This window comes from Octodon degus, unplaced genomic scaffold (assembly GCF_000260255.1).
Source record: "Octodon degus isolate 3935 unplaced genomic scaffold, OctDeg1.0 scaffold00213, whole genome shotgun sequence".
In the NCBI taxonomy this organism is placed as follows: Eukaryota; Metazoa; Chordata; class Mammalia; order Rodentia; family Octodontidae; genus Octodon; species Octodon degus.
The window spans coordinates 1,240,865-1,256,288 of NW_004524789.1; the positions used below are offsets into that span (position 1 = coordinate 1,240,865).

Genomic DNA, 15,424 nt, shown 5'->3' on the forward strand with positions numbered 1-15,424 from the left:
TCTTGGAAATGAATGATCTTTCTGCCTGTTACCACAGTATTTCTTTACTAACATCAGCTTTGAAACCACACAATAGACTGTGGGTATCTTGGTTACAATGCACATTAACAAATTAATATACATTTTGTTAAGTTTTTTACTGTCTTTTAAAATAAAGTAAGTTCATTATTTTTCTTTAAAAACATTTAAATTTATTGGAATGAAAGTTATTGAGGCTGGATATATATATATATCTAAATCAGACCTGATCATTAGTTTTTATTTGCTAAGTAATAAATAGGTTCAGTTCTTCATGGTCATCTTCAAATTTTGTGTCAGGGCACAAGGAAGGAAAAAAAAAAGGAATTCTTTTTTTTATGAGTTTCCCCAAAACAACAATAAAGTAGTTAACAGTAAATGCAGCCAGTGAATTTTCATTCTTATACAAATCTCATGCATAGTTTTATTGTACCAACATGTTGGTTTGTGGCTGAACACAATAGAAGTTTACATTTCCAACTGTGTAAACAGATTAAGATTTTTATCTTGGGCTATGGGGCTATGGGTTGACTCTTTGGAAACATGCATCTCTTATGCCTAACATCTAAAAGGTTTTAAAAAAAAATTGATTATAAATAAACGAATGAAGCTGAGTTGATCTTTGAATCACCTCAGTGCTGGTAAGGGAGGAGAAAGTAAATTTAGCCACCATTTTAATAAGAGACTTGATATTAATTAGATAATCTAACAATTCCACAGATTTCCACTTTAGAAAGGCGCGTGCCCACACCAAAGGGGGTTACTGTTATTCTGCTTTGGTTAATGAAAAAGTGCTCTGCTTGCTTGTGGGGAACTGACATCCTCTAAATTCATAGCTGTGGTATTTCCACTTTCTTTGTGGCCATGTGTGGGGACCAGCTTCAAAGCCCTTTACTCTGCTGTGATTCCCTAGAGCACAATCTCTTAGGAATATGATAAAAATCTAATAAGACCCCTTAGAGGTGATGCAATGTGGCTGACTGAGAAGGTCAAGAAAAATCTCATTTGAGATGACCTTATTGTTTGGTGATTTAGTTTGACATTTTTAGCCTCAGATTGGTTTTTGTAATTAAAGAACACAGCGGCTTTGGTCTTCAAGAAATGCTGGATGGGGAATCTCAAAGTGCTGTAATTCAATCAGTCACCTACACAATCAAGACCTTGCTTGAGCTGACGCACTCAGGACTTTCATTCTAAGTCGCGCGAACAAGTCCAAGCAGATCCTAGCATTTTAGAATGAACCTCAGGAAGAGGTACACTACCTGGAAACAGCTCCTCCCTTCTCAAGTTTTAGTCTAAAACTGGTATTTTAATATGACCTGCTGAAATTGTTAGAACATAAAACAGATTAATCATTTTTAAGGAGGTATTCTGTCAAAGTCAAAATGGCCTTCCAAAAAAATAAGGAAAGGCCGAGAAATGACACGCAACATCCACACCCGAGGACGTGTCACCGTTTCCTTGTAAGTAGTGTTTCTTAGTGCCTGGTGATGTGCCAACAAAGGCACAAGCCTGGTTAAAGAATGGCAGAGGTAAGGAAACCCAGCTGTTTGGCTGGTTAAAAGACCAGGGTGCTGCTGTGAGACCACAGGCCCCACCGAAGAGCTTTCCTAGAAGTACACGGTCCTTATTCTATGTGGAATTACAAAGGTCCCACAGAAGAATGCCGTGATTTCTATTTACACAGATTGTCTTTTCAAAAGTGCCTCAAATGGGTAATCTTCACTGGTGTCTACACATTGTACGTACGCCATCCCAAGATGCTAGACAGCCTTAGCTGCTGAATAAAAAATACGCAGCAAAGAAGGTAAGTGGTGAACACGGACGGCAGATCGCCATGTCCCGTGTGCCGTGAGCGCGGGTGCGGCGGCAGGGGCAGAGACGCAGCGCCCCGAGTGTGACTGTCTCCCCACGCACTCACCACCGTGTAGTTCTTTCCTGCCTCGGGCACGTTTATTACCAGCCTTGGGATGCTGACGGAATTCAGGTTGTTTCCAACACCTGTTATTGTGCTCCCACCACTGGCAAAATAAAACAGAGAAATGGTACTCGTAAGAGGCTCTTTCCACCGCGCACTCTGAGAGAGGCTCAATTTTATCTCGCATGCAAGAATTACATGAGGAACAGCCAAAGTCAGATGGAAGTTGAGGGGTAATTCTTCACTGGAAACAACTCACCTAACTTGAAAATATTTTTAAACATTTGTATTTCATAAGCTAAAAAAAGGCCTCTGGATCTGTTTTTTAATGTATTTAGTCCAGGGTCTACAGGGTCTCACAGTACACAGATCAGACTCATAGTGATCCTCTTGTTTTCAGACTCCCAAGCGCTGGGATTACAGGCGCACACCACCACGCCCAGTCTCAGTCACCATCTTTCTGTGTCCTGGGGACAGAGCCAGCAAAGCACACCAGGGATAGAACCCGGGTCCCCGAGCCTGCCTAAGCAGGCATTTTAGTCTGCTGAGCTATCTGGCCAGCCCAGGCTTCTGGATTTTTATTCACCAAATATACCAAAGAAATATTTCTTTCAAATCATCCTTATGTCCACTGTTTGTACACCTACCAGTCGCTCCTACTCACCTGATGAAAGATTTGGTCGGGTGAATTTCATAGACGATGGGGTCATCCTGGTAACTGAAGCTGCCAGTCTCTCGGTTGGCTAAGTCAATTTTCAACTTAATAGGAAACTCAGCTGGGATGGTTTGGGCTGGTGTGTAACATTCGAGACTATTACTTGATACACTGAATGACAGATAAAACAAGAAAATGCACCTTAGCTGCCAAGGTACACATCACTCAGAATTGTATCACAAAGCAAAGGACAGAGCTACACGAGGGTTTCCTGAGCTGGTCCAGAAAAAATCCCTGTTTAGAGCAGGCCGTTCACATTTGGCTGGATCCTGAGCTGTGCTGTTGAAGGCCACCCTTAGCCCCCAAACATCTGGCCCGCTAAGCTACCTTTGAAGTACTGTTGGTCCCTGAGTTAAGATGGTCTGTTTCCAACTCTCAGAAGCAGAAACGTCACCTCCTTTCCGGCCTAATCGCTCTCATCTCTGCCCTTCCCAACGTGACTTCTACTTTTAAACCTTCATGGAAATGTTCATTTTAACTTATTGTCAATTACCAGAACCTCAAATTCATTCATTATGTCTCTAGGATATTGAGAAATGGCAGTGCCAGGCCAGGATGGAAACGCACAACTCAAAAGTGGGAGCAATAAATAAGGAAGGGTAGACAATCGCCGTAAGAGGTCAGGATCGTGTCTTGCCAGCAGGCAGGTAAACAACAGTTAAACATCTTGATTTTTTTCCACTTTCAAAAGAACAAACTCGGCTTGATTTTTTATGTGTAAGTATGAATCAACGTGGCAGACACAACAAAAAATAAATGTACAACACCTTTTCAAAGTGCATGTTTTTCCACCAATTGAAATGTGTCTAGAATTTCCACTGTCCAGGTACTTTCCAGTTAAAGTAAGTAAAGTGCCACCAGCCTTGGGACCACAGCGCGGAGAGACACTCCTTATTACAGGATCCTGAATGGGAGATAAAAATAGCGCAACGTCGTGAACTGTACGACTCTAAGGCAGTTCAGGGGAAACTAGACATCTTCTGAGAAAAGTGATACTGAGACTTACTACGTAGGAGAACGAACTGTACTGCGCCGCTCCCCGACTGCTTGAAATACGTATGGTCATGTTGAAATGCTCACTCCTCGCGGGGCCAACTGTGCATTTCAACCTGGAACAAAGCCGTGCGACACATTACAGATAGTATTCTCTGGCATAGTTGTCTTTTCATGACGAGACATTAACTTTACATTGTGAGGCGTCTATTCTGAACAGCAGGCAGAGGTTTGCGGTGAGAATTAGGGCTGAAATTTATATAATTCTACTTCTGTACTATTAAGTTTAACTTTTTAACTTTATACCAATACATTTCATTATGTGGATGAATTAGATATGTTTTTTATAATTTCATTTTATTTTGAAGAGTAAAAACAAAATTAAAAACAAAGATAGAAACAAGGACAGAAACAGGGTACTGTACAACAATACATATGTTACAGATTTTCAAAACAAGAATAGCTGATTAACAATAGTTGATATATCATCTATTTTTATCATCAAATCTGTTGCTCAGATTAACAGATATAGTTATGAAAGATTGGACATATGGGTGAATGTTACTGCTTGCTTTCAAGAAATCTTAAATTTTTGTTCTTGTCTCTTTCTTTCTTTTATTTATTACGCTTCACCTTACATTGGCTGTAGCACAGTGTTGATACAGGTAAGGTAGGAAATGGTAAATGGTAAATGCTCATCAATGCTGACTTTACTCATGAGAAGTGTGTAGTAAGAAAAGGTGCATAAGAGCCCAAGCCTGTAACACTGAAGAGATAAGGCTGGTATATTTAAAATAGAGTAATGATGCTTTAGTACCCTATAAAAATGGGACAGGCCAAATTTTCCTCATCGCAGGGTACACTGCTATGGTTCTGATCATCACATGCATTGCATGATTAAATTACTTAAAGGTACAGGGAGACAGCTTGGCTGTCTAAGTGCCTGCCTGGCAGGCTCAAGAACCTGAGACTGATCCCCGGTACTGCATGCCGGGCTGGCCAGCCCAGGAGAGGCGTGCTGGCCCTGAAACTGGGTGTGGTGGTACACCCCTGTAATCCCAGTGCTGGGGAGGCCGACACAGGCGGATCACTATGAGGTGGAGCTGTGGAGGAGGGCCCTGCACCAAATAAATACATAACTAAATACAAACGTACTTTTTTTTTTTTTTTTTTTTTTGGCAGAGCTGGGGACTGAACTCAGGCCCTTGAGCTTGCCAGGCAAGTGCTTATTCAAATGAGCCATCTCCCCAGCCCCCAAACATACTTAAAGAATAATGAAAGTGTACGAGCTTTGCATGGAACAATTTTTGAATCGATAATCTTAAGTTCTGGAAAAGTTTAATTTATTATATTAAATAGTCTTTAACAGAAGAGAGGAGATTGTTTCAGATTGTTACTAATTTATAATGCAGTAATTAAGAGCTGGAGAACATACAAGGAACATACAAGGGAATGGATTTGTTTTGCCACTGAGCTAACAATTATGACATTAATTGATGGTTTGTCTTCCAAAATGAATAGATGAGATTTTTTATAACTCTACATAACCCTCGATTAGATCTAACATATAAAGGTTCAGCCACTACAACTGATATTGTTAGCATATAATAACTAATGATTTCTTGATTCTCTGCTCATTACAGAATTCAGAATTTATAGAAGGACATGTAGAATACAGTAGAATACGCCCAGCTTCTGGTTCAGAAGATCCATGCTGGAAGACCCCAGGGGCTCTTCCTCTCTGGATTACCTCTGCTAAGCCATACTTCATTCTAGGAATATCACATATTTGCTCTGCAAAATAGGAATGATACTGCCACCTCCCAGGATTTTGGCTTGACCAACTGAGTTACACTCCATACAGTATACTGCCAATAGATATTATCTGAATGCAAACTTAAGTTCATTCAAAGTCTCAAGAGGGCTGGCCAGATAGCCCAGCCCACTAAAGCACCTGCTTAGGCAGATGCAGACGCCCAGGTTCGATCCGCAGCATGCTGTGCCAGTCCTACCCCCTAAGGGGTGTGGAGTCGGTGTTTGACACTGGGTGTGGTGGTGCATGCCCATAATCTCAGCGCTTGGGAGCCTGAAATCTGGAGGATCACTGAGTCTGAGCTGTGTAGTGAGACCCTGTATTAAATACATAAAAAAAGAAAAATAGTCCCTAAAAGGTGATTGTGTCGCTTTACTGTACTTTTAAGGTTCAGCAGATGAATTTACAAGAGGAGACACGTATAAAGCAGCTTGTTGACTTTATAGAAATAGCCTATTGAGACTACGTTTAAAGACTAGACTACCTTTCTTTTAAACATACCTAGGTACTTTTTGCAGAGCTGTTACAGTAACGGTGCAAAAGCTCCCTAAGTGCTGGATTCACTGTTCTCCAACCAGGCCATACCACCTTTCTTCTTCCCTAATCCTTATAACAGGATTAAAACAACAAAGCAAATACCCAAGTGTAGAGTCCCCTGTGACAGCCATGGGTTGACATCTTCTTAGGCTGCCTCTGGAGGCAGAAGACTGCCAACATGGAGGACTTGAAGCCTCTTGAAGACTGGACATGCTGCCCGCTCGGGCCTCTGCAGGAACTCCCGAGAGCCCTCAGGTGGGAGTTACCCAGCCACACTGTCACTGGGCCTTGCCGCCTAAAACAAACATCTGCGCTCAGAGAAACTCTATGCCTTTGTTGTTCCTCAATAAATCTGGGGGTTTGAGTCATTTTAGGGGCTTCATTCCATTTTGCTGAAGACCTCTGTCCTCCCCACCCCCGCGCTGTCTCTTGCATCTTAACTCATCCTTCTAACAGGGTTTGCTGACTCAAACTCAGTACACAAGGAGCGTGACGGGCCAAGACTCTCTTTCAATTCAAGACACTGGCTTTCAGAGAACATTGAACAAGCATTCAAAGACGACGCCTGTCTCCAAGCACACCCCACGCCGCCGCTTAAGGTCCTTACTTATTCACTGTGCTCTCACTTAAGGTCAAGGTGCAGCTCTCATTTCCAAGGAATACTTCGGTTTTCTTTAAATCAAATTTATTATTCTTCCTGAATCCGAAGTCCCAGCCACATATGGTCAATGTGGTCCCTCCTTCAATGGGCGCACTAGTTGGGAAAACCTACAAGGACAATATAGAACTTACAAAAAAATCCAATGTTATAGTTTCAGTATGTGGGTAAGGCAAGTAGCAAAAAACTATATATCCTCCAATGGCCTAAAATTCTCCCACAATATGGTAAAAATTCAATTTTCCCTAAAGGAAAAGGGTCACAGTTTCCCAGCATCTGACATGTGAAGTTATTTGACATGTGATGGAACACGCTGCTTTCGGATCCAGAAATGGAACAAGAGCAGAGTCAGCCTGGGTAAGAACGAGGGATCTTCTGGGCCACTTGGAAGGGGACTCAACTGGGCAGCAGCACGGACTTTGGGCCCAGACTCTCACGTGCTCGTAGCTGGTTATACCACGTCCATGGGTAGGACCCAGACAGATCCACTCCCGACCCAAATTCCGGCAATGGCCCTGCCAGCCGCCATCAGCAGCACGCCGTGCTTGGTGGGAGTGCTTTGTGTGCGCCCCTTTCTTGTTGCGGTGGGGTCTCCAGCCACAGCGGACACTCACACGGTCACGCTACGCCTCTCGGTACTGTGCTGACACAGCTGTGTTCAGCGGCTGTCATAACACTGAATACCTATCTGCCAGGCACTCAAGTGTCGTTAAGCACCTTATAAAAATACCAATAAATAACTGAATAAATGAATTACTAAATAAGTGAATCTACTTTTTTATTCCTATAAGCTGATCTACTTCGTCATGACTATCATTAGTTCACGTTTATGGCTTTAGACTTTCCACTGCTCTTTACGTAGTCGTGGTTTGATGTACAGAATGTACATGACGGAAAGTCAAGTGCTGGGCTGGCCTGAGAGCTCAGCGGACTAAAGTGCCTGCTTGGGCAGAGCACAGCGGCTGGGATTCGGGCGAGTGCTGTGCCGGCCCCGCCCCCAGGGCGCGCTGCAACAGCGATTGAGACCGGGCGTGGTGGTGCGTGCCTGTAATCCCAGCGCTTGGGAGGCCGAAAAGAGGAGGGTCATCGTGAGTCTGATCTGTGTAGTGAGACCCTGGGGACCCGGTACCAAATACATTAAAAAAAACAGTTGCATAACACTTAATACATATAGTATGTTATTTCTATTAGATATATAAAACAGAGCTGGAGTGCACGAAAAACCAGCATTGTAGCAGGCCTGCCAGTCACCTCCACTGGTACTATTTCACACCTCATCTTTAAGATTTTTTTTAACTTCATGTTCAATTGTTAATAAATAAAACTTCATTGTATTGCAAGGTCCCTTTTAGTGTGTTAAATGTGAAATTTTGGATTCTTCATAAAACTTTGGTAACTATGACATAAGGTAGCACTAGGCATTTATGACATCTGTAAGAGAACTGTTCTTAGGTTAAAAGTAGTTAAACAAAACACATTTCCAAGTTAAAAATAAGTTTCTCCTGGGTAGCTCTGTGACAATTGAGAAAGGAAATGCTCTTTTGGGGGGCATATTGTAAATTGTGCTATAAAGTACAATGGTGGGAAAACAGCGCCAAGACAGAGGCGACTCAAAAACCAGCAAAGGTATTTGCTAAAGCCCAGCTTGTGCAAGTGTGTAATTAAGGAAACTTCCAGCAAAAGTCACAGTTGCAAACCTTCCCAGCCTTCCTAAGTAAATAATCACAAATCAAAGTCTTAACTTACCCTCCTTACCAAACTCGCTTCCAGTCTTAGCTGAATGCTTTCATGACAGCCATTTTACCCATAAAAATCCATTACACAGTTATGCCTTTCATGAAAACTTACCTCTTCTATGTCTAGCCAAAAGAGAACTGCTAGAGGAAAAAAAAAATCTGTTTATTATTACGTTAGAAATCCAGCAGCAGAGAAGAAGAGATCTCGCCCTCGCAGGTCCCGCCTCAGCCCGAGGCCACCACGCAGCTGCTGTCCCCTCTTCCAATGAGGAGCCTTCCCCACCCAGAACAGCTGCCCAACGCTGACATGGCCTGCCCCTGCTGCCTCTGTCCCTCTCCTATGCAAGAAAACCAAGGCTGCCACTCGTCGCGCCACACACATCCTCACCTTCTGCAAAAGACAACGGGACCCGGCACTGATGCGAGGGGAGACACTGAGAGTTGTTGAAGTGGGGCACTGGCAAGAGAAACGAGTACTAGGAAACCTCCACTAGATGCAGGCTTCGAAAGGCCATGCCTGGGTTTTCCGTCTGGGTTGGACACTTTTCCCTTGGCTTAAAGGGTAATCTCCGCTCTTCCGGGGAAAAAGAAGGAAGTGGTCACGGATCACGCCATCGTCCCAGTGCTGGGACGGCAAACTCCCCGCAGCGCGGGGACACCTGTGGGCAGAACATGTGTCCAGTGGGAAGCCGCAGGGGCTGTGTCTCCTACTGTCTGCAGAGGGGAGAGAGCGCCACACAGTAGCGCCCATCCTCTCAGAGGTGAAAGACTGTGCTTATGAGGGGCCCACTCCACTGGTCTTTTATCTATTGATTTGTTATTTTAAAGAGAAAAAAGGTAAACAAACAATGAAACCCAGCTTCCAAATAGGTCAGTAGGTGACACACAGTAGGTGACACACAGTGTATTGTTGTTTCCATTGTTTAGATATCATGCCTATCTGTTTTTAAGTGTATTTGGTACATGGTCTCATATGCAGCTGGGACTCGTAGTTATCCTCCTGTCTCAGCCTCCCCAGTGCTGGGATTACAGGCATGTGCCACCACGCCCAGTCTTGTGGCCAGCTCAGTGTGTTCAGGGGCGGGGCCGGGTGGCATGTGATGCTATGGATTGAACCCGGGTCCCTGCGCCTGCCTAAGCAGGCGCTCAGTCCACTGAGCTATCTCGCCGGCCCTCATGCCCATGTCTTGTACTCTGATTAACTCCATGAAATTTTGAAATGATCATATTTTGTTAAACTCTTAAGGTAAAATATGAGAAATCTAAAAAAAAAAAACCAAAACCCTAAACATTAAAATTTGCAGTGCAAGCCTCCTTTCTGCTTCGGTAGGAAAAAAAGTTCACAAATATGCCCTGACCATATACTGTCTGTAGCCCTCCTACCCCTACCAGATACTGCTGCGGCTTCTTATCTGAGTCTTCCGATTAACTGATCAATAGTTTATTGTCTTACTGGGATTGACTTCAATCCTATATGATGTGACGTGTTACTGACAAATTCAGAATGTATTAGGGAAGTGCCCTTCCTTTTCAGATGCATTTTTCATCGCCCTTTAAGTACAAGATCAGATGACACACATGAAACAAAATGACGGGCTTACGGTCCTGGTCTTTCTCCTATCTAGAGTTGCAAAGAATTTTACACACCGAACATGATGTACTTGAAAAGCAGGCTAATATGCATGTACTGGCGAATGAAACCCTATCCATCGCTGGATGTTGTGCATGTAAAGTTTAAGACAGATAAGAAAAAGATGAATAGTCTGTCCTATTCTTTGCAGTAAGAATGCTCAATGCCACGGTCGAGCCCAGCATGAAATCCTCCTAACAACTGTGAACCGAGAGGGATTTATGGACTCAGATGCACTGCGTTCCCTCTCACGACAGCCCACGCCACGGAGACGTGTGCATGACACAATGCAACCTTTTCAGCTGCCAACTGTGGCACGCTGGAGCCAGACGACGTGAGAGAGGAGGGAGTTGAACCATAGGAGAGTTTCTCTGCTTCCAGAAAATTCTGAAATATTATTTGCATTCTGATCATTTCAATATGACTTTCATGATTAGTAAAAGAAATTAGAATGGCTAAAATGAAATTCTTCTGTACTGGTTATCAACCTGCTTTATTTACTTAAAATACCAACTTGGCTATTTTTGAAATAAAACTTTGATTTAAGTGTGTGTGAGTGAACAGACAGACACAACCCCACACCCCATATGTCTTGTATGAAACATGAAGAAGAGTTCCAATTTCTAATGTCTTGGGTTGCCAACTTTGTATGTTTATAAAAGTGCATGGAGCTGGTGAGATAGCTCAGCAGACTAAACGCCTGCTTGGGCAAGCGCAGGGACTGCGATTTGATCCCTGGTCCTGCATGCCACACTGGCCCTGACCCTGGGGTACACAGAGCCCAGAGACTGAGTTCAGGCATAGTGGCGCACACCTGTAATCCCTGCACTGGGGAGGCTGAAGACAGGAGGATCACTATGAGTCCAAGCTGGGTAGTGAGACCCTGCACCAAATACATACATGAAAAAATACATAAGAGTGCATGAAGGTTTTAAAAGGACACAGGACAACAAAAACGTGCATACATACTACAGAATACACTTCAATTTGCTTTATTCTTTCGGCTTATTTTCTGAAATTATCGAGCCAAGGCTCAATAATTGTCACACCTAACAGAAAATGATTTGGTCTAAAGTCTGGTCCCCCACTGTAATCTCACCCCAAACCGTAACTAACTGAGCACAGACATGCTTGGGAGTGATGCCTGCTTGGACTCACACACTTTGTTCACTTGTGTGTGAACCAGGTGACAGAGACCTTTAACGTGCGTATTTCACAAAAGCTGTTTGCTGAAGTCTGTTTGAAAGGCACGCAGAGAAAATACGTACTGAGTCCTCACTAGGGCAGTATTTTCAAGCAAAATGTACAGCATTTGGATCAAGAAGTTATAAAAGAACTAGCGAGGTGATTTTCAGCACCAAACGTATGCGTAAGGAGGAAAGGCAACAGAGGAGAGCGTGGCTGGGCTGCTGCGGCCAGTGGCCACTTGCAGAAGCTAAGTTCGCTGGTGGCAGGAGACACGCCTATCTTCTTTCGGCCTACACAGCCCCGCGTTTAAAAGGCCTGCCACGGGACACTCTCTCGATAAACATTTTTGCAGTGGGTCAAAGGATAAAAGGGCTGACAGCACTGCTGATGCCAGTGCACGCATCAATTGGGCCTTCAGTTCTCTTTCACATACACTGAGGCGACATTCACAGTGGCCCATGGGTGTCGGCCTTCAATTTGCCTCCCACGTCTCCTGGGAAACAACTTCCAAGGCACGTGTGATGACACAGGGCTGCCTTCCGAGTCTCAGACAGGAAGAAACCTTTTGTCCCGCCTGCCCTTGCATGGCTGGAACTGAGGGCTTGCATGGTTCACCTAGGGGTCCTGGTTACGCAACGAGAAAGGCTGTCTTAGTGGTGCAGACTCCTGTCTGGGCAGCTGGCGTAAAGCAGGTGAGGAGGAGTCAGAGAGCGGGTGAGTCAGGAGGAAGGGATCAGGCCCCAGGATGAAGAAACAGGGAGCGGTACCACTCATGAGCCACGCACAAGGCACCAAGGAAAAGCAGCTGCCCAAGGAGACGGTCGAGTGAGCAGGAGGCAGGGCCTTCCGCCGCAGGACTCCGAGGGGCCCGAACGCTACCCAAGGATAATCCAGGGGCAGGCCAGTGCTTCAAATGCTGTCTCACAGCTGAATGAGTAAAATAGTTTTGGGATTGTTTTTACAGTTGTGAGATTTGTATTTACCCCAAATCATGCACGACAGCGGAGATTCTCACCTTGTAGACTGCAGGCAGACAGGTCTCTTGTGTCCACGTCCCACTGGGGCACTCATCCGATCGCACACACTGGTTGTGGCACCAGCCACACTGCACAAAAGGCGGGGCAGAGAGACACTGACTGCAGGACTGAAAATGTCTGCAGCCCAAGCCATTCAAGGGGATCTTTGTGATCTGTGGAGAAAAGCGGTATGAAGGGCTTCCACTCGGTTTGCTTACGTAAATGCTGTGAATACACAAAACCTACATATGAATATCTTTTTTTTTCAGGTACTGGGAAATCAAACTCAGGACCTGCCTGACAGGCAGACCCTGAACCCGAGCTAAATCCCTGGTCCGCGACACGTAAGTATTACCTCAGTCTTCTAGAGAGAGCACCTATGTGTAAATCATGTAATCACGATTATATAATTAAAGAATCAAATTTCTTTCTTCCCTCTATTGTTGGTTTCTACGTGACAAAAGTGGACGTTACTGCCCAGGAATTTATAAGCACAGTCATGCAAAGGTAGAGGTTATATAGAATAGGGACCCCTGGCCTACCAAGATGATTTTGAAATAGACAGTACAATGTAAGCAGTAGGAAGACACATTTGAATTCCTGGAAAATTTTAAGTGAGGTCTGACACCAAGATGCACATCTCTCGCTCTGAGAAAAGGGATTACTGGCTGGAGTCAGATTGCAACACACATTTCCCGGATTTATCTGCATGAACTAGAGTTCTACCCCAAGACTGTAATTCTCATTCTCTGTGTTTGCTTTTTCTCTTTGAGAAATGCAGGACTAAAGGAAAAGTGTTCATTATGAGGAAAACCTCCCTTAAACCTCATCATGCATGAAGAAAAAGTTATCTTTACTTTGGAAAGTCTCTGGACTACTCAGAAAAAGCTTAATGGAGGAGATGGGAATGGAAGATGAGAGAAATTGTAAAAAAACAAAACAAATGATACTAGCTATAAATACCTATTCAGGAAGAGCCCCAGCTACAGAAAGTCCCTGTCAGACAAGCTTACCTTGTTCCCAGTGATAACCAGAGTGTAGCCATTTTGGTTTGATGAGTGTTCCACAAGCACTTCTGGAGACACAGGGCGGGAATCCAGGCGGAAATTCACATGAGGGGTGGATGATACAGTTCGGGACACCACAACCTGAGAAATAAAGGAGACACCCTTTTCCAACAAGCTCTATTTAAATGTAAGCAGAAGACGGGAGTGATAATGGAAGTAACAGATTAGGAGACTTGGCTGCTGTTTGAATGAAAGACCTAACAGTTCATCCAGCTATAAATCCATGTATCTTCTAATCTCCTTCCTTGAAGGCAATTTAGCTGCACCCCCAAGACAGACTTCTGTTATGATTTTTAATGGTTTCTAGGGAAAGAGATCTTCCAATCCATCAGCCAGCACAGCCAGACAAATCCTCACAATTGTACTGGGAACTGAAGGAGCCAAAACTCTCCCCAGAAAGAAAGCACCACGTATGCTACAAGGGTCCGGGATTAGTTCTGATCTATCCCTGGATCCTCCCAGCAGGGCAGTTTCCCCTGACTTAACGGTGAGAGTGGTGGATTGGGAATCCGGAAACCTGGAGTGAGTTCCAACTGCTTTACTCTTAAGCCATATTTATAGATCTTTTGAGGTCAAAATAGGCCCTTAGTTACTTTTAATTGATGCATTGTATTTTTTATTTACTGCTATGCCATGATACGTTTTTATACTTGCATAATAAATAAAGTTCTGCTTTTTTCCCAGCTTTAGAACAAAGCCCGATGGCTTTAACAATGCCTGGGAAGTGAGCTTTGATGACTGCTGTTATTCTTGCTTTCAGGAATTTCTACTTGGGATGTTTCCCACCTATGTAATTTCCACATGCCTTGTTCTTAGAACCCAGTGATAATGAAATTCAGAGACTGCGATCAACAGCTGAGATAAGATCAGCTAATTATCTTAAATGAAAACAGATTTAGAAGGATTTGGGAGTTCTCAGAGCAACTGTCATTTTTGAGCAGGCCATTGGTTTGCATATACATGAGATGCTTGAAATCTGCTAACATCTCTGATCATCTTTAACACTGCACGGAAAATCAACGTGCTTACCACATGTGTGAACTTGTGAGGCAAACACAGGCAACAATGATATTAGGATTTAAAAAAACAAAACACTCTCCTAAAACTTTTTTAATTATAAAGTGGTAATAAAGATCAGAAGAGCCACTGATTGCTCAGTACTCTCACAAGTATATTCAGCCCAGACATGTTATGGGGACAGCACTAATTTTTTTTCTTCAGCTCAGTGAAGGAGCCAAATAGCTGAAAACAGTTCGGGAAGGCGTCCACAGTACCTGGTACGTCCCAGAGAGCGGCCTGTTGACAGACAACATAACCAAAGCCTACCCAGAGCCACGGAGGTTAAACATCAGACAGTTCTGTGCAACATTTGTTCTGCCCCAAATTCTCGGCACTGACAGAACGTGTCCATGAACAGGGAGGCTGTATTTGCTCAGAAGCAGATAATGGCTCAAAGGTCACTTGCTCACGAGCAATACTACTGCTACTTCCTAAATTTAAGGCCAGTAGGCATTTGTCACCTCTACTGGCAAAATGTGGAAGAGCTCAGTCACCAGTCTCACCTGCCTCTGGGTGCTGGTTGCAAACAGAATGTCAGACGTCAGACTGGCCAGACTTAGCTTTCCCCTGAATTACCTAGATTTTGGTCACCTGAATTTGCAATTTGGTGGTCACTATCTCTCATTTTTCCTACTCCTTTTTACTTCCCCGCCCTACATTTACCTGATTACTGTCAATTACTTCAGACTAGAAAGGTTAAAAAAAAAAAATCTCTTTTTCTCATGCACAAGTCATAAGCAACAGAAGCGGCCCGGGCCTGTCCTGACACCCTGACTCGAGTCTCCACGTGCGCCTGTGCTTCCCTCTTCCTGAACACTATTCACAGCTACGGAACTTCCTACCGATTCCTGCATTCTGTGTTTGCCTCCCTGGTGCTTTCCATACTATAGAGAACCTGCGATATAATTCACCTCTAAGAGGGCTTTGAAATGAAGTGCTATCGTGTTCTTTGCTGTTTTGTTAACCACTGTCCTATCCTATGGTGGAAGTGGACTTGTTGAGCAATATGGCAACATAATAGCTGACATTCTTGGCCCTGTCCTCTTGCTTTCTTTAGTCATTTTGCATGTAATAAG

The 15,424-nt window shown here is 43.9% G+C and overlaps 1 protein-coding gene across 1 annotated transcript in view; it reads right to left on the bottom strand.

Moving 5' to 3' along the window:
* Positions 1 to 15,424, bottom strand: part of Met (MET proto-oncogene, receptor tyrosine kinase) — an 83,358-nt gene that overhangs the window by 34,957 nt on the left and 32,977 nt on the right. Inside the window, exons 3-9 of the mRNA XM_004644868.2 lie at positions 13,236 to 13,370; positions 12,222 to 12,395; positions 6,602 to 6,762; positions 3,658 to 3,760; positions 3,419 to 3,555; positions 2,601 to 2,762; positions 1,940 to 2,039 (exon numbers count right to left, since the gene is read on the bottom strand). Of these exons, the coding sequence (XP_004644925.1) occupies positions 1,940 to 2,039; positions 2,601 to 2,762; positions 3,419 to 3,555; positions 3,658 to 3,760; positions 6,602 to 6,762; positions 12,222 to 12,395; positions 13,236 to 13,370 (972 nt within the window). The remainder of the gene's footprint in view (positions 1 to 1,939; positions 2,040 to 2,600; positions 2,763 to 3,418; positions 3,556 to 3,657; positions 3,761 to 6,601; positions 6,763 to 12,221; positions 12,396 to 13,235; positions 13,371 to 15,424) is intronic.